Source organism: Zosterops lateralis (assembly GCF_965231275.1).
Source record: "Zosterops lateralis genome assembly, chromosome: 7".
In the NCBI taxonomy this organism is placed as follows: Eukaryota; Metazoa; Chordata; class Aves; order Passeriformes; family Zosteropidae; genus Zosterops; species Zosterops lateralis.
In genome coordinates, this window is record NC_139767.1 from 2,351,564 (window position 1) to 2,377,646 (window position 26,083).

At 49.0% G+C, this 26,083-nt stretch overlaps 1 protein-coding gene across 1 annotated transcript in view; it reads right to left on the minus strand.

Annotated features, from left to right (window-relative positions):
• Positions 1–10,631: 10,631 nt before the first annotated feature.
• COL6A3 (collagen type VI alpha 3 chain) overlaps positions 10,632–26,083 on the minus strand; it is a 58,996-nt gene continuing 43,544 nt past the window's right edge. The window contains exons 27-45 of the mRNA XM_083865633.1: positions 25,825–25,887; positions 25,588–25,638; positions 25,430–25,465; positions 25,271–25,333; positions 25,081–25,143; positions 24,405–24,437; positions 24,276–24,312; positions 24,156–24,167; positions 23,507–24,000; positions 22,816–22,915; positions 21,628–22,326; positions 20,380–20,488; positions 19,273–19,544; positions 17,764–18,018; positions 16,100–16,174; positions 14,314–14,493; positions 14,145–14,198; positions 11,171–11,341; positions 10,632–11,039 (exon numbers count right to left, since the gene is read on the minus strand). Coding sequence (XP_083721759.1) covers positions 10,999–11,039; positions 11,171–11,341; positions 14,145–14,198; positions 14,314–14,493; positions 16,100–16,174; positions 17,764–18,018; positions 19,273–19,544; positions 20,380–20,488; positions 21,628–22,326; positions 22,816–22,915; positions 23,507–24,000; positions 24,156–24,167; positions 24,276–24,312; positions 24,405–24,437; positions 25,081–25,143; positions 25,271–25,333; positions 25,430–25,465; positions 25,588–25,638; positions 25,825–25,887 — 2,808 coding nt within the window. The 3' untranslated portion in view covers positions 10,632–10,998. The remainder of the gene's footprint in view (positions 11,040–11,170; positions 11,342–14,144; positions 14,199–14,313; positions 14,494–16,099; positions 16,175–17,763; positions 18,019–19,272; positions 19,545–20,379; positions 20,489–21,627; positions 22,327–22,815; positions 22,916–23,506; positions 24,001–24,155; positions 24,168–24,275; positions 24,313–24,404; positions 24,438–25,080; positions 25,144–25,270; positions 25,334–25,429; positions 25,466–25,587; positions 25,639–25,824; positions 25,888–26,083) is intronic.

The window sequence follows — 26,083 nt, forward strand, 5'->3', positions numbered from 1 at the left end:
CCTCTTTCCTTTCCCCCTTTCCCCTTCTAACCTAGCCTAATTTAAACACAGATACATTTTCCTTTCTCCTTTTCTCTCTCTTTTTTTTTTTTTTTTTTTTTTTTTTTTTTTTTTTTTTTTTTTTTTTTTTTTTTCGATTTTTCTTCTCCCCAACCCTCCTTTCTCCCGTGCTGCCTTCTCTCTCTGTCCCTTCCCTGCCGGCCGGGCTGGCGACGCCCCAGCCATGAGCTCATGCAGCTCCCGGCTGGATCCCGGATCTGCGTGGGAGGCAGGGAGACGCTGCTCAGCCCAGTGCTGACCACATTTTGGGATCACTGTAGGGGCTGATCCCGACTTCCAAGTGCTGTTTGTGCTGGTGGCTCTGGGAAGGGATGGCTAAAGCCAGCTGCAGTCTGAGCTTGGGGTCATCTCAGCCTCTGGATGGAGGAATGGAAGGGAACAGCAAAGGGGTTCTGGTGTCTCGTTTGGGATAACCATCCCAATCCATTTACAAGTGGCTTTCAAACATATCCATGAACTTCCAGAAATGCTCCTTGGAACAAGTGTGTGCCCATTTCACGAATGCAAATACTCATCTCCTCAAACATGCCCTGCTTGAAATTCAGAAGTGCCAGTTGTGTCTGAGAACAAAAGTTCCCACTGGGGCTCTCTGCTGAGGCCAGAGGGGGTGAAACCGAGGTGTTGGACCTTCAGGGCAAATCCAGACCTGTGGAGAATGTTTGTTGTTTGTGCTTCCCAGTTCTGAGCTTGCCAATCAATGGGAAGCTCATTGCCTGCAAATCCCGGGCAGCAGGGTAGGGCCAGGGGAGGATTGGCTTCTTCTCCAAGGAACAAGGGACAGGACAAGAGGAAATAGCCTCAAGCTGTGCCAGGGGAGGGTCAGGCTGGACATCAGGAAGAATTTCTTCATGGAAAGGGTGTTCAGGCATTGGAACGGGGTCCCAGCGAGGTAGTGCATCCCACATCCCTGGAGGTGTCCAAGGAATGACTGGATGTGGCACTCGGTGCTCTGGGTTGGGTGACAAGGTGGGGATCAAGGTTGGACTCGATGATCTTGGAGTTCTTTTCCAACCTTCATGACTTTTTCCAACCTTAGTGATTCTATGATTTGCTGCTTGGCCACTGCAGCATTGTCTTTTCCAACTCTTCCAAAGTCAAACATGGGCTGCTAGCAACATTCCCAGGCCTTTACAGCTGGGAAATAGCAGCGACCTCCTGAGAGAGCCTGATGTCACAAGAGTTTTCAGCCTGGTTTCCAGAGCAGTGGTCTGGATGTGCTTCAAACCTCTGGCTGCTTTTTCCAAGCAGCGTTGTTGTTCAGGATTTTTGTCTCTCTTTTTTTCTAGACTCAACCTTATCCAGCTCTCAGACCTTCTTGTGCAATCCATGTCCCATCATAGACATGTCTGGGAGAAACGCAGAGATTTCCTGAGAGCACTGCCATGGAAATTCCTGAGATTTCTGGTGTGGATGGACACGTAGGGAAGGAGGAGGCAGCCATTTAGGAGGTGCATTTTCCACAGAAGTAAATCCTTTCTGCTCACCCTCTGTTCTCTGCACCTGCCAAAGGGTTTTTCACCCTGTGGTACCCCAGAACTGAGGGAAGGCTCAAACATTCGCTGCTGTGCCAACTTTTTGTAGCTACTTTCTGCCTCTGGCAGGTTGGGAGCTTGGAAATGTGGCTTGGAGCTCTCCCTGCCTGCTGGAAATATCAAGGGAGCAAAGGCATGATGAAAACTCCTGGGGAGGTGGTGGATTTTGGCAGTGGGCTTCTCCCATGCTGCTGCTGAGGCTGGGAAAAGCTCATCACATCCACCTCTGGCATGCCTGGAGGAGTTTGGTGGGATGCACAATTGTGGGGCATGTAGCAAGGGAAATTAGAGTGAAATTAGATGATCTTTAAGGTCCCTTCTGACCCAAACCCTCCTGTGATCCTGTGAGTCAGGATGAGCTGCCCCTCCACAGGGAAACCCATCTGGGAAAAGATTTGAGCCCACACTGCCTCGTGGGCATTCAGGGATCAGCACAGCCCCCTTGGAAAAGCATTCCCTGCCACAGGCTGCCAAAGGAAATGTGCAAGGGGGATGTTCTCCTCCCCATCATTACGTGACCACCAGCATCAGATATTCCCAGGATGGGACACAGCTGTAGGGACAATGCACAGGGCTGACCAGAGTACAGCCTGCTCTTTTGCAAGGAGCTTGGCTCCAGACTGCAAGCAAAACTGCCTTTTTAATTCCCAAAAATAAGATTATAAAAGGGAGGCAGCATTCCAGCTGCTGCCTGTTGCAGCAGCAGGAGAGGAGGGATGGAAAGGACGAGCAGTTTTCAGTCTTCTCAGTCCTGTGATGCTCAAACACCTGGAGCAGGACTGGGGGCTCCAAATGGGGGCTTTGAATAGAGAGGAGTCAAATGGAGGGGTTGAAAAAAAGCTATGGAAAAGTGGAAAAATACCTGGGTGTTAAGCAGGTATGGCAGTGATGGTTGCTGGTTCCCAAAGAGACAGGGAGATGCAAACTTGGGAAGGGTCACCATCCCTTTCCCTATGCTCACACCCCTTCCCAAGGCAGCTGGGCAGGAAAATGGGGCAGATGTGGCTTTGGTCAGATTGGGGGAAAAAATACTAAAACTGGGAGGTAACCCTCAAGTCAGAATCATCAAATCACAGAACATTCAGAGCTGAAAGGACCCACAAGGATAATTGAGCCCAAGCCCCGGCCCTGCACAGATACCCCAACAATCCCACCCTGGGCATCCCTGAGAGTGCTGTCCAAACCCTCTTTGGGCTCTGGCAGCCTCAGGCCTGTGCCCATTCCCTGGGGAGCCTGGGCAGTGCCCAACACTCTCTGGGGGAATAAACTTTCTCTGATCTCCAGCCCTGCCCTGACACAGCTCCAGCCATTCCCTGGGTCCTGCCCCTGTCCCAGAGCAGAGGTGGGAACTATCCCTCAGGATAGGCTGCAGCCCTCAGTGAGGTCTGACAGTCTCCTCCTCAGGCTGTTTAACCTGGGATTAATCCCATCCTGCAGGCCCATGCCCTGAACAGCCATCACACCTGCCTTCCTTTCTCAGCTCCCTCTTTCAGGATGGAGCTGGCTTTAATCCCAAAAACTTCAGATCTTGTTAAGCTCTTCCAAACTGCTGGTATTTTTCTAGCACTAAACAAGGCTTTTGCACTTGGGTGTTAAATCCAGCTCACCTGTCTTGTCCTGTTGGGAAGGGGGCAAAAAGGGGCTGCATTGGGAGGATGCTCTGACTTGGCCAGCTTCAAGAAATAGTCCCACAATGTGAAGAGAATTCTAATTCTCCCTGCTTAGTCTGTGTCACACACCTGTGTGATGAGCTGTGGCCATTCTCAGACACCTGGTGAGTTTGTCCACTGTACCACTTTTCAGGGTAACATTTCCATTTTTAGGTTTCCTGTTGCATTTTTAGGTTTCCTGTTGCCCAACTTGCTGCTTTTGATCCCAGATTGACACCTACAACTGGCAGGCTTTGAAAGTAGGAAGAGGGATTGCAGCTTCCAGGCTTCTCTGGGAGTGCCCTTCTGCCTTTCTCCCACCATCCTGAGGGAGAAATAGCATTCCATAATCCATCCTGGAGGAGAAATAGTATTAAATATGATGCCCCTGACATTCTGGGGCCATCTGCACCTATGGCAGAGCTGAGCTGCTTTATAAGCCCAAGGAAAAAGGATGGAAGGTGAGAAAGCACAGAGAAAAGAAGGAGAATTACGATGCAGGTGGGGGGTTTGAGTGGTTATTTTGGAAAAAAAGTCCAGATCTCCACTTTTTGCTGTGTGTCAAACTGTCAGGTGTTTGATCCAAAATCCATCCCTGCATAACTCCAAACACTGGGAATCCAGGGATCTGGATGTTTCACCCAGCAGGCCATGCAAGGACCCCGGCAGCCATGGCAGGATTTTAGCTTTTCCAAAATAATTTCTCATTTCTAGCAGCTTTTTTTAAAAAAACCTGCACTGTGGCAAAATGCAATGCCATGAGATCTGTGGAGCTGTGGGAAAGGTCAGGCTCTCTGTATGCAACCCTCCTGCCACAAAACTCCTCTTTGAACACTTTTTACTTAGAAAACCATTTTTTGCCCCCAAAATCACTGGAATTCCAGGGATAAATATGTGAGCAGTGAGTGAGGGCATGTTGAACTTGCCTTCCCAAATGGCACCAGTTTAAGCTTTCAGCTGCTGGACAGTGAGTGGTAATGCTGTCACCCCAGATTTACCATCAGTAAGGATGTTCTAGGGGCTGGAGCAGGGGAGCAGCAGGGGAGCCTGGAATCCAAGGACTACAGAGGAGCAGTCACAGTGCTCCACTCATTTCCAAAGGCTGTGTCATGGCCTCTGCAATATTCTAGTCAATCTAATGCAATGCTCATTTTTTTTCATTAACCTCCAACGCAACCTCCCCATCTGCTGAATTAATCACTGCTGGAAAGCCAGAGGAGTATTTTAGAAATAACAAACTACTGATTCTGTCCCTAACAACCTCTTTTTTTTTTTTTTTTTTTTTTTTTTTTTTTTTTTTTTTTTTTTTTTTTTTTTTTTTTTTCCAGGCCTTTCAGTTCCATTTCAATTCATTGACCATGCTCTTGCAGTGCCCATTTGTAAGGCATAAATATAAAATATATACATTAACTCACGCACAGTTAAATAATTTCTGCCTTTAATCAAGAGCAATGGCTTATTTGGCCTTTGCCCACCAGGACATTGCCATCTCAGAGGAGATCCCCAGCAGCACATTGGAGTGCTTTCATCCCAGGTTTGGAAGCTAATTTTTTTGGTGAGGGAGAGCTGGATGTCGTTCCTAGATTGCTTCCCTGGCTGCAAGGCATGGGGCTATGATTTTGGAAATCAAAGAATTATAGACTCATAGAATGGTTCAGGTTAGAAGGGACCTTAAAGATCATCTTTGTTCCACTCCCTGCCATGGGCAGGGACACATCCCACTATCCCAGGCTGCTCCAAGCCCTGTCCAGCCTGGCCTTGGACACTTCCAGGGATGGGGCAGCCACAGCTTCTCTGGGAAACCTGTGCCAGGGCCTCACCCTCCTCACAGGGAAGAATTTTTTCCTAACATCTAATGACAATCAAATCTCTTTCAGTTTGAACTCATTCGTGTCAATTTGAAGCCATTCCCCCTTGTCCTGACAGGCCCTTGTGAAAAGTTTTTCTCTGTGTTTCCTGTAGGCTCCCTTCAGGTCCTGGACAGCCACAATTAGGCCACCTCAAAGCCTTCTCCAGGCTGAACAACCCCAGTTCCCTCAGCCTTTCCTCACAGCAGAGCTGTTCCATCCCTCTGATCACCCCCATGGCCCTCCTCTGGACTGACTCCATCGGCTCCATGTCCTGCCTGTCCTGGGGACCCCGGAGCTGGACACAGAACTCCCCACTTTGTAATTTTCCCTCAGCAGAGCCTTCCCAATAGCTTTTCCTCAAGGGTGGGCCTGGCATCATCAGGCAGCACCCACCACACTCCCACATCCCTCCCCCTCGCATCTTGCTGCCTGGGCGGGAAAAATCGCAGGAGATGGGTGTCCGAACCTCCTGCCCTTCCCATCCCCGGGCGGGGAGCGCCGCACAGGGCTGCTCCTCAGCCCCCTGCCCGGGGTGTACCTTTGTAAGGTCGGGGTTTATGGGGCGGCACGGTGAGGTCATCGCTGCCGGCCCCGCTTTATTTCGGCTCCGTCGCCGCGGCAACGGAGGGGAAACAAAACACGGAGCGAAGTTTCCTGGCTGGCGGCGCTCATTTTTCTCCGTGAGTTGGCTTTGGGAGGCAGCGGAGCGGCCGCTCATGGAAACTCGAGCGTCTTTCCCTCTCCGCTGTCTGCTCCCCCGTCTCTCTCCGCGGCAATGGAGATAAAGGTTACACATCTGGTTCGGATCTGCTCTGTTTAACCACCAAAAAAAAAAAAAAAAAAAAAAAAAAAAAGCAACCAAGGAAGCCGTGCTGCTGCTGTCCCATAAATCATCCCGCAGCTGGAGCGCACTCTCGGCCCTCGCTGGGGCTGTTTATCCCGCCACGTCCCACCGAGCCCTGGGGTTCGCTTTTGGGAAGGCTGCGCTTCCCGAGAGCTGCCTGTTGCCATTTTGAGTGAGCCCTGGCCCCGGGTCAAGGCCTGAGAAGTTTAAAGTTACCACGGATCAGAGTTTTGGGATTTAAAGCCACCCGGGATGCTCTGCTCGGCTCACGGGAATAGCTCTTGCTGGCACTGAGCTCCCTGCCTGGTGCTGTTCCCCAATAATTTTGGCTTTATATTGCTCCGGGGTCAGCCTTGATCAGTTTTCTGTGAATTTACCTCCAGACCTGGGAAAACTAAATAACTTGTGCCAGTTTCATCAACAACCTTTCTAAAAACAAAACAAAAAAGCAACACTCAAGAGGGTTGAGCTAAATATGTTTGACAGGCCATGCTTTCCTCCTGGGCTTTAAAGTCCAGGCAGAACACACTGCACAAAAGTGAAGTGGTTCTCTCCTCACCCTTCCAAAATTATTTAGGCCAAATGAAAGATGCCTGATTTTCAGCCTAATGCAAACTCCAGAAAAATGTGAGACCAATTTTGCTCTCCTGCCCCTAAAACACTTATGGAGCTGTAAAACATGGGCAGAAAGCAATAGAGCACCTAGAAAATCTAGGATCTTCCAAATCCCCTTCTTTTACCTTATCATCTCCATCTTACTCCAATGATTTTGGGCTTGGGAGTTGCAGTATTTCCATCTCTGGCCGAGGAGATGCCCACACTTCCATCCCAGTTATCTGAAGATCCTTTGCTGCCATGGGAAACGTTACCATCCTTTGCTGCAGGCCCAGCTGCTCCAAGTTTATCTGCATCTCTGCTCAAGCACTTGGATACAATCCTAATTTCCAGGAATGCCTGGCATAGAAGATGTCGTTTTCCTTGAAATCCTGACCTTGCAATGTCAACACTGGCTGTGTAGGGCATTGCTGGAAAACAAAGGAAGGATCTGGGCAGGTACATCTGAGCATCTACAGACTTCTAGGCTGGCTTCTTTCACTGATGTAATAAATTTAATACTGGCTAATAAAATGTGTCAGAGCCACTTTGCCTCTCTCCTTGTAAAGGCCTCTCTAGAAGGCTGTGATTAAATGCAAAGCTGCAGAATTGAGGGAACCTAACCAAGCATTAAATGCTGATGCTGTCCTAAATTTAAAGGTCTGGCTTCAATGATGAACTCTAGGACATGTCCTGCTCTTCATTTTTATGACACCACTGGTACCATAAGTGGTTATGTCTGTGCTCTAGGGTTGAACCCTGGAGATCTCACCAGTGGGCTCATAGCTTTCTGGTCTCCAAAGGCAGCAGAGACATCCAAAACCCTCTGGATTTCAACTGGAGAAAGTGAGATTTGACAGTGACTATTTGTAATAGTTTGTCCCAGGGGCTGTCCACTATCACTACTTAAGGAGGAAGTGTAGGGTGTAGGAGGGAGTGTAGGATTTTGTGGCTTCTTCTGGGCAGCCTGACTGTGAAATGCTCCATGAGGAAATTCCCTGGTAAAATAAGGCCTGGTGGCTCTCCTTGTGCCTCACTCACCCCCCTTCAGGACCTAAAGGGTCAATACAAAAAAGATGTAGTGACAGGACAGGGGGAGATGAATTCAAACTGGAAGAAGGTAGGTTCAGATGGGATATTAGGAAGAAACTCTTCCCTGTGAGGGTGGTGAGGCACAGTGTGGCCAGAGAAGCTGTGGCTGCCCCTGGATCCCTGGCAGTGTCCAAGACCAGGTTGGACAGGGCTTAGAGCATCCTGTGATAGTGAAAGCTGTCCCTGCCCATGGCAGGGGGTGGCACTGGATGGGCTTTAAAGTCCCTTCCAACCCAGACCATTCTGTGGTTCTTCCATTGGGACAGAATTAACACTCAGATGTGAACACACACCATTTACATTCAAGGCTCACTTGGACTTTCTGCAGGTCCCCAAGGCAGGGTCACCTCAACGTACAGCAGCCCTGAGAAGGTTTCCCTGACTCTATCCTGGAAAACTCCAGAGATTTAGAGCAATTCCAGTGGCACTCTTTCACCTCACAACGTGCCCTCAGCTTGACAGGAAAGTCCAGGCTCGGGTCTGGATTTCATGGCATGGCTGTCCCCCTCCTGGGCAGGAGTGTAAGACAGAGGCAGCACCTTTTGAACCAAGGCCAGGGGCATTTTTGCTGCAGGAGGTGATGTCTGCAGAGGAAAGGGGGGGTCTGAGGCCACCCCAAAAGCAGCAGGGCGTGGATGTCGGGGCTCCCCGGTGGCAGCCGGGAGCAGAGCGTGTGGCTCGGGCCAGGCTGGGCTATTTTTATTCCCGGTCTGGTCCCGCAGCCACGCTGGCAGATGTGCTCCCAGCTGGAGATGACTTCCATGTGCAGCCCCTCGTGGCCGCTGGCCGCGGGCCCGGGGCGTAACGCGCTTCCTTAAAAGGCTCGGGAGGAGCCCGCAACGCCCCGGGATGGGAGGGATGGGGGGGATGAGGGGGATGAGGGGCCCCTTCCCCGGCTCCCTCCCCGGGATGATGCTGCAGCGCCCTGGCATCCTGCAGGGCTGCACGGGCCATGGAAAGCAGCTTTCCCGGGAAACGGAGGCGGCGCAGGCATTGGAGAAAAACTCTCCCGCGCTGCAGAGGGGTGGAGGGGACGGAGGGAGGAATCGCTTTCACCTAAGCGCAGCTTTTATACCCCGTGAGAGCAGAAAAGGGGGGCTCGGCTATGCCCGGTGCAGGGTGAGGTGCAGGGCAGGCTCCTGAGTCCCTGGGAGCCCCTGCAAGAGCCAGTTACAGCAATAAATAAATGAATAACATTCACCCGTTCCCCTCTTTTTCTAATGGAGCCCTTGTGGCGTGCTCGGAGAAGGTCCCGAATAAATTGGATTCGATTCAGCTCCCCAGCTTCCCCAGCTCAGCTGCCGCGGCTTCTTGGCTCGTCCCCAGCCGAGCTGTCCCCTGTCCCCTGTCCCCCGTCCTCATACAAGTGGCTCGGTGCTGCTGACGGGAAGTGCTGGGATCCGGGCTGCTCCTCGTGCCAAGAATGGGATGCCTGAACTGTAAATCCCCACAACGACAAAGCCAAGAGCAGCCCTAGGAGCTCTTCCTGCGCCCTGGACAAGGCTGGGTGAGGCCCTTGGAGCCCTCTGGATCGTGTGCAGCACTGAACAGGGAGCCTGAGGTGTCAGAATTATTTTAGACTTAATCTTGCAAATGGTGTTGTGGAGGGCAAATCCTCCTCCTGGGAGGTGCTGCCAAAGACATCCTTGCTGTGTGTGCAGCACACGTGGAACATCTCCCGTGGTGGCCCACGGGGACCTGCCTGAAGGGCTTCAGAAAGCAGAAGGACAGCATCAAGTGGCCTTCTCCTCTTGATAGTCCCACCCTGACCCATGGAAAAAACACCTGGATAAGCCCTGAATTGCAAGGGTCTCCTTTCCAAGATTTAACCAATCCAACCCAGTTCTCTAGAAGTCAATGCCCTCTGCCAGTTCTCCCTCACCAATGCCCTGTTTTTGGTGTTCCAGCTGCCCTGTCCATGGCATGTGCCTGCAAGACTCCATTTTTCCTTCCAGGCACCTCCAGCAGGCCATGGGAAATGTTACCAAGCCCTGCCTGTGGACAGCAACAGAGGGAAACTGAGGACATCAGCCCCACAGCCCAGAGCTGCCCTGTGCCCTGGTGTGGCCACTTTCATCTGCTTTGTGCTTTCAGGGGAGGATTTTTGAAGGGGCATAGAAATAGGCATTGTTTCTGGGAATTTCATCTTCCTTGGGTGAGCTCAGAGAAGGACAGGAAGGGTAAAAATCATGGCTGTGGAAAGCGAAGGAGAGAGACGAAAATACTTATGGGGTCATTGAGTCCCACAGGTTGGAAGGGACACCCAGGACTGGCTGAGGCCAAGTTGCTCCATGGCATGTCCAGCTGAGTTTAAATTCTTTCAGGATGGAGATTTCATAACCAAGACATCTCTGTTTCTACCTTTTGTCCAAGCTAGAAATCTCCAGGTTGCCAGCAGCCTCTCAGCCTGAATACCCTTACTACATCTATTTTTGAGGCACAGTGGGACTTCCCCCTCCAAATAATTGCTTTCCAGACTCTGGAAAACTATTCTATTGATAGCCACAGTGGCTGTAACAAAGACAAACTCACGAGTTTCTTAAAACCTCCATTAGACTTTATTTAAAAGTTCTTTGTATAGACTTCCTGACACGGAATCCATAATAAAAATAAAACCCCCGTCCCTCCCACTGCTCCCCCCTCCCCAGACTGTTTTGCTTTGTATTTTATAAAACATACAACATCAGAAGAATGCCAGAGGCATCCTACACCACAATTTAAAGATTTGTTAACTGAGGCCTTGGTCCCAGCAGTGCATTTGCATTCGGAAACTTTGCTTCCTTTTCCTTGCTAGTTCGGTTGGCCACATGTGGTACAAATTCATACAAGAGATCTAGTCTGAGATCGAATCCAGAAAAAGGAGAAAAAAAATTAAAATAAAAGAGGAAGAGAGAAAATGGAATCACTTGTTTATCAGAATCAGCCCCTCTCTTACACAAAGGCTTCCCCTCTAAATTTATGCTCAGTTATGAGAAGGATAAAAGCAAGCAGGTAACAAGTTGCAGTGAAATTATTATGATTTTTTTTTTTTTTGACTCATTTTTATGGTGCCTTATATAGGCATATGGCCAGAATTGGAGGGGAAAAAAGGCTAATTTAGAGACATGTTGAGAGACAATAACAATCTGCACTTAGGTAAATATTTGGCAATGTTGAAGCTATACAATATAACCCGGGCACGTGTAGCACTCAGTCCACAAAACAGTTTAGCACCATATTGATAGGTCATGCAGCAAAACCCTCTCCTCAGGGTTTGCTTGGGAGTTAAAAGCATGAAATATTACAGTGCAAGGTCGTCTATACCCTTAGCTTCTATAGGGGCAGAAGGTGGCAAAGGTGACGCTGTCTCAGAGGTAAGTGTTGGCCAGCCCCTGGCTCTATGTCCCCATCGCTGTCGCCATGCCGGGGTTGATGGCACCTGGTGGAGAATGAAGGAATAAATAAGGTTTTGCTGCAGGATATGGAGGGAAGAGAAACGAGGTAACCGCCAGGAGTCCAACTCCATGCAGCAGAGGGGGAATGCCAGGGGTTTGGCTGGGTTCCTCTTACCAGGGACGCAGAGTTTTTCACATTCTTTCTGCGTGTTGAACCTGTTCTCGTTGCCGCCGCAGCCGCCGTACCAGAAGCGGGCACAGCTCTTGGTCTTGGGGTCGTAGTACCATTTCAGCACAAAGTCTCTGCAGGTGCCCTCCTCCTTCTGAAGCCGGCAGATATCCAGGACTGTGGAAAAAAGTGGGAGCAACAGGGGTCAGTAGCACTCCTGGGTGAAGCACAGCCTTTCCTGCAGGGCTGGAACACAAGCTGAGAAAGGGCATCCACAGCACGGACTGTGCACATCTCCTGTGACTTAATCCCATCTCTTTCTTTGCAGAGAGAACCTCTGTCCCTGGAGGTCACCAACCCTGATGCACAAGTTTGTTTGTCTGCTGTGTTGCTGCCATACATCCAGCAGGAGTGAAGGAAGAGTGTTGCATGGGAGTAGTTGTCTGCAAATCCCTTGGGTGTGTAGGAAATGAGTTGGCAGGTCTCAGGACTGGGGGAGGCCTGGCTGGGTTGCAAGGGAAGAAGTACTGGCACCACTAAAATGACTGACTTCCTCTGAAAAGAGAAATCTTCCATGTGAAGATGCTCCTGGGTCCACCACATGTGGCACTACATGTGGCATCTTGCATCCCTTGCTGGGTGAGCGGGGAGCAAAACAACAAAGCGCTTGGATGTGTCAAAATGAAATTGCAAAACAATTTTAAAAAAATAAAATTAAAAGAATATCTGATATCAGCCACTGATTTGCCATCAGGTCACACACCTCCCTTCACACAGGGATTCAGAAGGAGCTCATGCCACCTCTGCTCAGCACACCATAAACACCACAGATAAGGGAAAGTCAGAAGTATTGACCTTCCAGTTCAGCTTTGCTTTTCATCTCCTACAGCCAAAACTTCCCCATGCCTTAGGCAGACTCTTTGCCTTTTTTCCATTCAGATTTCTTTTTTCTCACTTTTTGCCCATCTAACTTTCCCCCACCTTCCAAAACACTGAAATCCAGCAGATGTGAATACAGGGATGACCCAAACCCTGCACAGGAATCAAATCCAAATGCTAATCAAAACAGAAGAAATTCTTTTGCATATACAACCCAATTTTCCCCTATTTCAGTCTGAAATTAAACGAAAGCTTACCCCAAAATTTCCAAGAATCGATGGAGAGCAAGAACTAGGGAGTTAAAATGTGTTTTAAGCTGTAGCAAGTTGAAAAGATGGGGAGAGAGAGGGTTTTAAGTTATGCCACAGAGAAAATGTGCCTGGGCTCCTCAGTTACACTTAAGAGTTATGTTTGTCATGGTAAAAAAGTTAATAACAATAAAAAAACACCCCAAAAATCCCATAGAAACATTGAGGTTGGAAAAGTCCTCTAAGACCCTTGAGCCCAACCATTAACCCAGCACTGCCAACCCCATGCTTCAAGTTCCACATCTACACATGAAAAATTATATAAAAAGTCCACAATTAAAGGGGATCACAGCATTTAAAAGGCTTCAGAAGGGAAGTGGGTCTGGTGCATGGTTTTGTACCCAAAGTGCCTTAAGGTTTGAGAGCTCAACTCATTTCTCAGTGTTGCACCTGCTATGGGCTGAACCCAGAGCCTGAGCCTGCACCCAACACCTTAAAAGCTGAGCTGCATTGAACTCTTGTGTCCATTTTCCATGTGGATTCAAGCTCTGGCTTTGCAGAAAATGGAAAGAGAATAAAGTGAGCAGAGTGCGACGGGCAGAGACCTGAACGTCCCTCCAGGGCCCCTCAGCTGCTTTTCTTGGCCCTGTGCCCAGGGCAGAGCGGTGCCAAGTCGATGAAATATCACTTTAGCCTCAGAAACAGTTGCTGGAAACATCATCAAGGCATGTGACAATGATCAGAAGGGGCTGGCCTGTGGGACAGGGCTAGCAGAAACACACACCCTCCAGAGAAAACCTCATCAGGGAGGCTTCCCTGCTCTCCGAGCGTGGAATCCTGCTCTGGAATGAAGCTACAGGTTCCTCCAGCAGCAAAGTGCTCAAACTACAATCAGAGGATCCATGATGTGCATCTCCAAAGCACTTTGAAATCCCTTTTTGCCACCCCAGACATCCCTTTTTGCCTCCACATCTCTGCAGGGCTGCCAGTGACAAAAATTCCCAAGTGTGATTTAAGGATCCTAAAATAAACCTAAGAGTCAAATGAGGCAGAAGGGTCAGTAATCAGCCTTTTCAAACACCGTCATGCCACTGCAAGGACTGAATCCCTGCCTTTAAGTACCAGAGATGTTTTCACTCCTTGGTTTCCCTCCCAGCTCCACAAAGGGCCCTGAAACACCTCTGGGAGGGGGAGGCTGCTCTGATAAGGATTTTTTTGGCTCTGTTCCCATCCAAACTTCTTGCTGAACCAACACAGGTGATTTCAAGCCTCTTGTCCCTTCCCAGGTCTTGAAGAGGTTTGCAAACATAACCCCTTAACCTCAGAAACTCCTTGAGGAGAGGAGGGCATTGCCATTTTCCTCTGGGCTCCTCCCTCAACCTTGACTTTTATCTTTTGGTGATGAAGGAAAACATCTCCATGGAATACCTGAGCCCCATGGAGTCACTTTCCATCAGGTGTTTTGGCTACAGGCAGCGAAATGTTGGGGATTCTCTGCATTTCAGCAGGGAGGTGGCACTTTCTGGTCACATAGAGATAACAAAAACTGGTTTGGGACCATGCCACTCTCTAGTTCAGCCACACAGGTCCCTCATGAAAGCCAAGTGAGCTTTGCCACCCAGGTTGTGCCAACACAGCACGTGGGACAACACACATGCAAAGTGACTTGCTCATGCAAAGCAGATGGAAGGAGCATGGTCGTGTGAAGGGGCAAGTGAAAACTAAGTCTGTGCTACTTCTGATCTGGGGTTGGACAGGCTTGGAGGCATGCTGTGAAATGGTCAAGGTGAAAGAATGGGTTTGCTTCATTTGTGATGATTAATTTTTCGGAGGGGGGCGGGGTGTGGTGTTACCTGATGGTAATCTTTTCTCAAGTGGTGGCTGCTGCATGGCTTTCTCATCCGCTGCTGCAGGAGGAAAAAGTGCATGGGTTTGGATTTTAAACGGTGTTTTCTCTCTGATCCAAACATCATTTGACAATAGGACAAAATGCAAAAGGGTGAATCCTCATGGGGTACTTACATGACTTTAAGCATTTGTTATAGCACTCAGCTTCGGTCTCAAATCTATTGGCATTACCTCCACAGCCACCATACCAACCCTGGCTGCAGAACTTGTGTTTGGAGTCAAAGAACCACACAATCTGATAGTCCTTGCACTGCATGCCCATGTCAAAGTCCAGCAAGCAAGGGTCTGGCCAATCTGCATGGCAAAAGGTGCAAAGGTTAAGTGACTCTGAGAGGGTTAAGAGCTGAAAAAGCAAAGAGATTGAAAAGAGAAAAAAAGGGAAATTAAAGCCTGGTTCAGGACTGGTGGCATTTCCCTGTCATGTTTTGTCTTGTGTTTTGTCTTGTGTTTTGTCTTGCTTTGCTGGATGTAAACCTTGCCCAGCCTCCAGCTTACCTCTTCTTGCTCTTGGTTTTATCCAAGATCCAAACCCAAAATCCTTGGAGCAACAGAGTGGGAACCCCTTACTCCCCACTGGTGCACTCAAGACTGAGCCCTCACACAAATTCCCCCCTTCTGTTTTCAAAGCTCTTGATCTTGGCAGTAACTTGTAGTCCTTATGTGTGTTTATCTCTAAAAACAAGTTGCATGAAATATTGAGCCTGGTATGTGTGAAAACTCAATGAAGATTAAAACATATGTTCCTTTCCTGGCCCCCAAAAGATAATTTAGGTCCAAATCCCAGAGTTTTTATTATCTATGCAGGGCTATCCATGCTATTTTACCTATATAAGGAGGGCAGAGTGTGGGCTTTCCTCCAGAGTCTCTTGGAAGATTTACACATGGGTGTCTTCTGTGAACTAGAGCAGGCTCAGCTAAACCCATCCCCAATTCTCTGCCCTCTTTAGAGTCCTTATCCTGTTGATAAACCTTTGGATTAGCATCCTTGGGGAATGATCCTCCCAGATTTCTGGCTGCCATAAATCTTTTACTAAAATGTGGGTGAGTGAGAGGAGCTGACATGGAGAGGTCTGTGTGGAAGTGCAGAGCAAGCACACAGCACATCCTTTTTCCCTGGAGCAGGAGAAGCCTCCACACCTGGTTTCCCAATGGCTGGCACCAAAGGGTTAAACAAAGGGTTAAACAAAGCCACCATGGGGTGCTTGTCACCTAGTGGGAACAAGGCTTCTGAGGGGGCTGTCAGTGCCAGGGAGAGGGGCCAAATGAGCAGGAGCACATGGGAAGGGAAGGATGATGAGTCAGATGAGTCATGCAGGAAGGAGAAGCACAAGCCCTTGGCTCCTCCGCTGCACAAAGCTCCAGTGGTGCCACCAGCCAGGCATGAATGGGATCCATGCTCATCCCACTCAGCATCAGCAGCCAGAGCTCAACAGCACCTCCAGCACTCCTGGCTGAAAACTCTGAGCAGCAGCATCTCCCCGTGCTCTCAGACAACTTTGTGAAGAAAATGAGCCACAGCGCAAGGAGAATGTTTGAAGGAAAGCATGGAAGTGATGAATTGGGATGAGTTTCAGGATGATTTTTGGGTGACAGATCCATTGTTGGTGTGCCTGCCGTGGTTGTGCTGCTTGATGAAGGCTGAGAGCCCTTCCAGATCCCTGAAGGAGGGGTTGTGACAGTGATGGTACCACTGAGTGTGACAGCACCGATGTGATGAGCCTGATGTCACTCAAAGTGAGGAAATGAGGCAGAGATCCCAGGGCAGGGCTCAGGCCCAGACAGCCCAGGATGTCACCAAGGCCATGATCAAAAAAGCAAAGCGAAGGACTTGCAGATCCTTTGGTGTCAGTGGGGCTGTGAGAGCCCCCAGCCCAGCAATCCCCCCGTGGCCCACACTCACCATTCTCAGGCCCTTCCAGTGGCTCAGTGTTGAGCATCATGTTGGCCAGGGACACCTGGGGCTGTGCCGGGGTCTCTGTGGAGGAGAGGCAGAGGGTCAGTCCAGGGGGAGGGCAGCAGCAGCACCCTCAGTGCAGTCACAAACTCCCAGGGCCCAGCTCCAGGGCAGGGGCCAGGTCTGGATCTATTTAGCCCAGCACACTCATATGAGAAATGTTTATTGGAGGCAGCTGATGGGATGAGTAATCTCCAACCGCCCGGCTGTGCCAGGGTGTGATTGCCTTCTGTCCCCAGCTCTGCTTGGGCTCATCCTTGGGGGTCACCACACAGGAGCATCCTCAGGGCCCCCTGTGACTGCTTTGGATGGTCTCTACTCACCTCCCAGCATCAACAGGCAGGGGTTCAGGAGCTGGATGTGGCCTCTCTAGAGCTAGCTTAGCTTTAGTCTCCTGGTCTTAGACATGGCAGAATAAAACTGGGGAATAAAACTTGCAGAATAAATCCCCCAGAGGAGCCAGTCCATGATGGATCTGTACCTTCTTGTTCCCTCAAGGGTTCTCTTGGACCACACTCCTTCCATCAGGCCTCACATCCCTCTAGGAGCTGTGGTGAGGATTGTCACAGGTGAAAAAATCCCATGGGGCTGGAGGGTAAGAGGGATTTGCAGCCACAGGAAGGTTTGGACTTGCTTTTCTTTAGTGCACAGTTTGGGTATGGGTAAGGGGACAATCTTACTCTATGTCCACTCACAGCTTGCCACCACTACCTACTCAGTTTATTCCCATTCAAGATTCATTCTATGGGAAAAACAGCTTCCCTGGGCATTGGGAACTCCAGTTCAGCACATGCAAATGTTACTCCTACCCTGTCATGTCTTTTCTCAACATTTTTGCGGGCATGTTTATTGCTTGCAAAGGTAAGGGACTGGTCCAAACCCACTGAAGCCAAGGGAAAGACACTCCAGGGGCACTGGAATTGTCTTGGAAGTGCCAGAGGAAGCCAGACACGGCAATGGCAGAACCAGCACAAACTTCACACCACCAAGCCAAGTCACTTCTGTGCCAACTATATTAAAAAAAAATTGGCTGTGCCTTAGACAGCAACTTTTGGCCATGCCAGAGAGTTTGGTGAGGTTCATATTGGATCTGCACACATGGAGTTTGGATCCCCAAGGGACTAAACCTTCCATTTAATCTCTTCTTTGTGGGTTTTTCTGGATAGTCTGGGAAGGAGAGCAGTAGTTATGGGAATGGCTACCAGGGAAGCAGCTTTTCTTGCTTATTTTGAAATCGAGCTGGACTGAGTTTACCAGTTGACTCATTATTAATTGCAGTAGTGCAGGCTGGACCCCCACCAAGACCTTTTGCACCGATGTACAAACCCTCCAGCACGTAACCAACCCACTCTGGGACTGCCTTTAATTATCCCACATTCCATGACGATTAAACCCCACTAAAGTGTAAGTCCCATTTTTCCAAGAAACACATTTGCCACGTCTCATACCCTGCAGAGGATGGCAGACATGAGGTGACACAACTTAGCACAGCCACGGCTGGGATTGTTGGTACCAACTGATTCCAAATCCCCCCCCTTTTTTTTTCCCTCCCACTTTTTGTGGGAAAAACCAAAAAAATAAATGTCCACATGTTTTTAGGGGTCACTTACTTGTGCTGAATGACCCTGTGTAGGTCACTTTGGGCTGGGACTTTTGGTAGCCAGTGATGACCACGTGGTATTTCTGCCCGCTCCGGAGCCCTCGGACAACGTGCTCTGTGCCCGTCAGGTTTTGCCTCTGCATGAGGGAGTGGTCCTGGGCCAAGGTGACAGTGACATCAAAGGTGTTGTGTGGCTCAGGGCTGGCCCAGCGCAGCCTGGCACTGCTCTCGGTGACATCTGTGATCTGGATGTCCTGGGTCTTTGCTGCAGGGCAGAATCAGAAGGGGCAATGAATGAAGAGGGAAAGGTCTCAAGGAAAAAGTGCCTCAGTTCTATAGAGTCTTCTTTGCATGTGCAAGCCAGGTTGGTACTTGGCTCAAATGCCACTGCAGAGGAGGCTTTGTTTTCCATAGCTCAGATGATTCACCAAGTGGTTTATTTATCTTTAATAATCCGTTGCATTCTAGCAAATCAAAGCCTTATTTTTTTTTACAAGATTCTCAAAGCTTGAAATTCCCAGCACTTTCCCACCAACTGTAAGTGTGCCCAGTCAAATCCTTCCCCAGGGTGCAATGGATTCACTAAGCTGCTGAAGACCTTCAAGCCAAGCCTGCCTAAGAGTGAACATAAAATCACAGACTGGTTTGGGTTGGAATGGACCTTCCAGACCCTCTCATTCCAACCTCCTGCCCATGGGCACCTTCCCCTAGACCAGCTTGCTCCAAGCCCCATCCAACCTGGTCTTGAACACTTCTGGGGAACAGGTCAAAGAAGTTATCATGGAAAGGTTTCCCTGCTGTGGCAGATCACTGGTGCAAGCACTGGTGGAGCAAGAAACACCCAGAAACACACAGAAAAGTTTATTCTCCTCAAGCTGATAAAAGCATAAGCCTTGCAAAAGCTGATTGCTTTTATTTATTGCTTTTTATTTATTATTTATGCAATGACTTGCCATAAGTGACTGGATGAGCTTCCCTGTGCTTGGACACATCCTTTGATCCTTGCTCACCTAGTGCAGATCTGCCCGTACCCCCCTGCAAAAATACCTGGGAAAGCTCCTTTGTATGAACTGTGCTCACATGAAAGAGGCTTGGCATTCCCAAATAGGTCTCCACACTGATCCATTGATGAACTAACTATTTGTATTAGCTGAGAGTTCAAACAATGCCATTATATGAACCACCATAAATAGCAAAACTTGGCCAAGGGATGATGCTTCGAGGAAATCATGGAAATAAATGAACCATGCTAGAAGAAGTTCTCTGTAGCTGGATGGACTGTTCCTCATTGTGTTTTTCCTAGGGGCAGCCTGTCCCCCACCCACTTTTGCACAAAATCCTTAACGCAAGCTGACAACGCCCCTGCACAAATTCCCAGATTTACACCTAGAACCGAAGCTCAGCCTCTGGGTGACATCTCCCACAGGAATAATCCTCTCAGGCGTCAAGAAGAGCCACAGCCTGCCGTGACTCAGCCCAGAGGGAGGCACTGCCCACACGGAGAGGGCTGTTCACATACCACCACTGTGTCTCCTCCTGCCGCCGGCCGCAGGGGCTGTGGCATTGGAGGTGGCCCGGCCGCTGGCTCTGGTGTGGGTGGTGGCACCGGCTGCTCCCTGGGCTGTGGCATTCCCCCGGGCCACGGGGCTGGCCGGGCTGGGCTCAGCAGCTCTGCCCTGGGCCGTGGTGCTGGCAGGGGTGGCTCTGGCAGTCGCCGCCGGCTTGATGGTTGCGCTGACCGTGGTGCTGGCAGGGAAGGTGCGGCTGACGGTGGCGTTGGGAGCCACGAACCTGAGCAGAATATGGGAAGTAGGGAAGAGTTGACATAAAAACCATTAGCAAAAACTCACCTGAGGTCAAGAGGCTTTGCGAGATTTAGATTTGCCTGCAGTGAAGAGTGAAAAGTGCTCAGATCCAAGTGGTGTAAAGTGCTTGGGGCAACCTTGTCTTGTGGAAGGTGTCCCTGCCCGTAGCAAGGGGTTGAAACAAGGGGTTCTTTAAGGTTCCTTCCAACCCAGACTGTTCTGGGATTCTCTGATAAGGGTGAAATTCTGTAGACAGATCTGTAGCATGCCTGACTTCAAGGGGGTTGGCCTTCTAAAGCCAGGACAGCTCTGTGTCACCAGTGAGTCTGGGTGACACAAGCTTTCACTTCTCTTCAGAAAATATTAGCAAGGATGCTGTGATGGATTCTGTACATCAGATAATCCAGGGCAGCCCAGCCTCTGAAAATAATGTTTGGAGTGGAAAGCCAAATATTAATATACTAATACTAATAATAAATACTAATATATATACTAATATTTAATACTAATACTAAATATACTAATACTAAAATACTGATTTCTGGAATTCCTAACCTACACAATGAAAGTCAGCATATACCTCCTTCGTATTTTTATACATATATAAATATGAAATTTACCCCAAATTTAAAATTATACATGACCCTTCTCTATAAGATGTCTCTGTTGCTTTTTTGACACAGCAAAAGTGTGGTCCCCCCACACTGGGGGAATGAGTAAAATTAATTGAAATATTATTAGAATTACATTAATTAAAAAATAGTCCTGATTTTTGAAAGTGAAGTTGCTTTTTGTTTCCTTTCCCCCAAAGCATTACTCACACTGCTTTCTGCCCAGTGAGCACGGGGTGCTGGCCCTGGACTTGCTGACCATTCTGGAGCCACTCACACTGTTTCCTTATCTCTGGAGACAGGTAGAAAGCAAATTCACCTGGAGATGGAGAGAGACATTAAATACTGGAATTGAGGATGGTGGATACCCATCATCAACACATTACACTTATTTTTTCTTAATTAAAAAAAACACAACAAAACAAACAAACAAACAAACAAAAAACTCAGAACCCTCCCCTAAAAAACCCCAACAAAATAACTTTTCTTGCTTGATGTTTGGTTGGTGCAACATCCTGGGCTGGGAGATTTGTTATTCCAGTTTACAAACACGAGGGTCTTAACTATAAGAGGGCTGTTTGCCTGAGTCTGTCACTTGTAAACGTATTTCTTGTAACAAGACACTTCCAATCACACAGGTAATGTTATTTTTTCAAGAGTTCAAAGTTTCCAGGACTGTTGTAAGCCGTAAATGGGAAAAGCAAACTGAGATAACCCAAACATTTATTTCCAGATGTTTGCTTCCTATTTAGTGCAAGACATTCCTGAATCTGTGCTATATCAGCCCACTAAACTGATTTTCAGGAATTTTTGGTAAAAACTAGATTTCCTAAAAGAGGTCTACTTTTTATCTTTGCTGGACAGGTGTGTTAGGATCTGTTAGGATCTAGCTAAGCTGAGATGTAATATTTCGAGGCACAGTGGGCACATCCCAAATACAGCATCTTTATTTGTCCTTCAGCAAAGAATCCTGTACATCTGGTCCTTAAATCTGCAAACACCAACTCCAAATCTCATCCTGAGCCAGCCAAGGGCCTGCTGGACATGATGTTTATGCTGAAGTTGGGAAGAAAGATCTGCTGAGTGTTCAAGGAGAAGAAGTGTTCACTCCAAAGAGGTGCTGCAAAGGGCCGCAGCAGGAGCTATGTGAGAGGCAAGCCAGCTGGGATGAGATTAGAATCCACAGGTGAGCCCAAGGACACCAAGGCAAAGCACACTGAAGTACAAACTCTACTTGGTGGATCAACATGGAAGGGGATGGGGAGGTCAAAGTGAACAAAACCCAGACACATTCAACTAGGTGAAGTATGAGGAGCCCAAATTACACCCAACAGCACAAACCATAAAAAAAGAGACTAACTTCAGCAGGCCATGCTGCCCAGAACCTTTCAAATCAACCCTTCTGAGGCCACATGCTGCCCCTTTCATGACACTTTGGCTGCAGGATGTTACACTTACTTCTGATAAAGGATGGCAGCAGTGTCCCAAAACGCATCAAGGCCTCTTCATGGAGCTCTCCTGGCTTATCAACCAGCTTGAAGAACACATCGTTTGGCTCGCTGGCGAGGCTGTAGATGTTCTTGGCATTCACCTTCCTGCCAATGCCCAGGACAACAAAGAAGTACCCTTTGCATTTTGCACTGATGACAACCCTCTGCAGGTGCTCAAGTTCTTTTTTGTTCACTTTTCCAGTCATCATCAGTACTATGACTTTTAGATCCCGAGGGCTCGGCGCACTTTCGAAAACGTGAGTGATTGTGTGTTCAATTGCATTTCCTAGGGCCCTTGTGCCATGGAGCTGGGTCATCTGGTTGTGGAGGTAATTAATGATCTTCTCTTTGGATGCGTAATCAGTCAGTGAGAACTCAGTTTTTACTGGTGGGAAGCTTGAGTTGGTTTCATGCTCGTAAGGAGCTTGCTGGAGAACAGCCACTCTGGCGTGGTGCTGGGATACTTTTGGCTCTGAGCTGATTTCCAGGTTGTTTACAATGTGGGAAATGTACTTCCTCATCTCGCTGAACTGCAGAGGGGTGGTGGACTCAGAGCTGTCCAGGATGAAGGCTATGTCCGTGTCCACGTCTGTGGGGGCCGCCCTTCTATCTCTGAATGAAGGTCTCTGGCCAGTATTGCCACATCTGGGATCGGGGTCACACACATCTGGGGAAGAAATACAGAGGGTTTCACCTGCAGGACCCAAACATAACCCTCCCTAACCACTGTAAACATCTCGTGTCACACGAAATACCATCCAGCCCTGGACATTCACTGCTCAATTGCTTGATACTAAAGTAATTTCATCCCACAACACATTCAGTTATGTGTTCAGTATCTTTCTATGTGCTCCTTTGTCCAAGGGGATCCCTGACACACTCTGTCATAAGTGGCAGAAGGCCATCTTTCAGAGCACATAGCTATCAGTATTTGGGCTGTAAAAGTGGTAACCAGACACAAAAGGAGCTTCTCTTTACACAGCAGAGAATGCCCAGCAAACCTCTTTCACAATGCGAATGTTTTCTGCTCAACCCAAGGACTCCTTGTATTCATCAACAAAAGGGCCACCTCCCAACTGGGCTTCCCTTCTTACAACCGACTGCTGCGTGACCAGAAGGATTTGGAACTGTCTAGAGGAGAAATTGGATGCTTTACCCAAACAGATGTGACAAGTCAGAAGCCTCTGAATGGTTTGGTTCAGCTGCCCGCCGCTGGTGGGAAGAACAATGGCATGACCAACGGCCGTGTTGTTGATCTGGTGGGATGGAAACAGAAATACACGGAGTTAGTTATCCTGACTTCTGTTGTTCTCAGCTCAGAGGAGGGGAGGGCAACCCACAACTCTGAGGGATCCTCTGCTCATCACAGTCCTCTCAGTGGTTCCCTTTTGGAGGACCCTTGTGTCCCCAATATCAGTTTAGAGTCATAAACTCCAAGAAAAGGGACCACTTGAACTAGTGCTCAGTTAGTTTATCTGGGACTTTTTCATGGCTTCCAATCTCTGTCTGTCCACTCTCCTTCTGCCAACAAAGCTAATGTACTTCCACCTTCCCACCCTTTGCCCTTCTGTCAGACTCTTCCTTCTGTTTCATCCCACACCTGGCATCCTGGAGGCATGACCTGGGAAAAGAGTGACTCCTGAGAGTCTCACTAGCATTTCCCAGCATGTGCTGTGATGGTTATGGAATTAGGGCTTCCCTCCTGACGGATGGATGAGTTTGGCCAGCAGTACTCTCTTCCACACTTGAGAGGCCTGTGAAAGCCAAGCACTGCCCGTGGCACCCAACACCATCAAACCAGACCGAGGGCACAAGGAGAAAACAAAGAAAGGGTGAAGGACCCCAACCTCCAGAGCTCTGGCAAGAACTGCATCCTGCCTGCTGGTGAGGAACACGGGCACGACCCCGGCGTCGTAGAGCTGCAGCACAGCGTCGTTGAGCTGCGGGGACGCCCTCGTGTCCCCGTTGCTGAAGAAGACAGCCACCTTCCTCATCAGGAAGCCGCTGCGGGCACGCTTGAAGGTGTTCCTGGCCACGAAGGACATGGCGGTCTCCAGGCTGCGTGGCTTCGTGGTCAGGGTTGCCTGGAAGTTTTGGATCTGCTGGAGGAGGCTGGATTTCTTCCTGGCGTCAGCGAAGCGGATCTCGGTGGTGACCTCGTTGTTGTAGGTGACCAGGGCCACCCGTGCCCCCCGGGGACAGTTGCTCTCTGCGATGGTTAAGTTGTTGACCACTCTGAGCACCGTTTGCTTCATCCTGTTGAAAACCTCCCTCACGACGCCCGAGGAGGTGTCAATAGCGAAGGCCAGCTCGGTTGGGAAGACAGGGCATTCCTTGGGACCTGTTGGGAATGTGCATTAGAAGCAAATCATGCCTCAAACAGCTGTCAAGATTCAAGGACAGCGTCCTCAGCAGGGGTAAATCATTCATGTGTGGAGAGAGCAACCATCATGGCATGCAGCCACCCTGGGGTTTAAAGGACTGCATGAGACTTACCATAACAGCAAGCTGTGGAAAAGATGGAGAGAGAAAACCAGCTTGGTCAGTGTCATTCTTGTAACATGATGGGCAAACAAGGGCAGGGAGAGGGGCTTAGCAAAGCACTGAGGTACTCACGGCATTTGTCTTTGATGTTCCGCACCAGCGCACATTGCTTTAGGAAACAAAGAAAGGGAGGGAAGGAGATATGTCACACAGCCAACCCAAGAGTGTTTCAAAACAGGAGAGAAATTATGCCACACTTACATCTCTGGATTCTCCTTTTTCGCCTTTAAGGCCCTGTTTCAAAGAATGAAGAGAAATTGAGTGCAAAGTGTATTTTCAGGTGGCCCCATGAACCCTGTCAGAATAACTACTGAACCACAGGTCATGCAGAAGTCAAGGGAAAATCTGTCTGTTTCCACCTGTGTTTCCAACTACAGAGCGCAGGGCTCTTCTGTGTGAGGAATAAACCTAGCTGAGGCCAAACCCAAAAGGAAGGTTGGAACTAGATGGTCTTTAAGGTCCCTTCCAACCAAGACCATCCTGTGAGTTATGATGCTCCAGGTTCACATCCAAAGCAAACCCAGACACCTTGGCCTTTCTAGGGAGCCTTGTTCCAGCCAGATTTGGTCATGGCCCATATTCTCTGTGGGGTGGTGAATGATAAAAAGATGAGAATCTCATAGAAGGAATTTTAAGGGGCATATTGCCATGGGGAATTCCTAATGGCTGGTAAGACCATGTCTCTAGACTTTTTCCTTTGGTTTGAGGAAAGGTAAATATTTGTCAGAGATCAACAAATAGAGACACATCCAAGACAAATAAAAAGGGATTCCCACAACTTGAAATCAGCAGAAGACAGTGATGGAGTTATTTTTCAACCCCTGGCACCTACAGGGACCACTACATGAAGTCAATCAGCAATGAAATGAACACTTACAGATGGCCCAGGGTATCCAATCTCTCCTTTCTGACCAGGTGTCCCAGGTACTCCTGCATCTCCCTAGAAAAGAGAAGTTCTCTCCATGAACATCTGCAGGAGGACTCCCAGGAGCACTTGGAGGAAGAGATGTGTCCATCTTTCAGGGCATTCATGCAGAAGGGAAAATTTGTACCACGGTCCAACTTACTCTGCGGCCTCTGTTTCCTTTGGGGCCAGGGCCTCCAGCAACACCACGGTCACCAGGTCCACCCTAGGAGGGGAAAACCACAAACGGCAGCTCTAAATCTGCCCAGGTCCATGGAAAATTGCTTGTAAAATAAATGCACAGCTCATGGGCTGCACCTACCTTTGGCCCTGCATAACCTACAAAGCCGCGTTCTCCCTGAAATGACAGAAAAGGTAATTTGAATATGTTCTAGAAAATGCCCTCATCCATCTCCATTGGAGATACTGGCTGCTTCCTTGTCCTTGTTGAGGAGGTGGGAATGCTGAGCATACACCTACCTTCCTGCCTTTAGGACCTGGGCCACCAATTCCATCTCGTCCATCATCACCCTAAAATTGGAAAGCCAAAATCATTCATGTGTAAACAATATGTGATATGTAAACAAAATAAACCCCACAGGTCCAGCAGCACCAATAGAAAGAACCCACTGAAGCCACAGGCCTTTGTGAAACTCTTAAATGTTCCTTAAAGTTCCTTAGGTGTCCTTAGAGGTGTGAGGGCACGGCCACACTCACCATCTCTCCTCGTGGGCCTGGCTGTCCAGTCGGCCCTTTGGGTCCAGGGTCTCCAGGCTCACCCTAAAAAGAGGAGCATCTGTTAAAGCATGTGCTGAAACTCCAGGCAGCTCTGAGCCTTCCCCAGCCCATCAATACTGGTTTCTTTGCTCAGAGCAGTCTGCACAGAGCCCTGCTTGTGGCAGAAAGGCATGACTGGACCTACACAGCCCAAAATGCTGCCAAGTTCATGTTCTTTAGTGGGACCTTTGGTGATTTC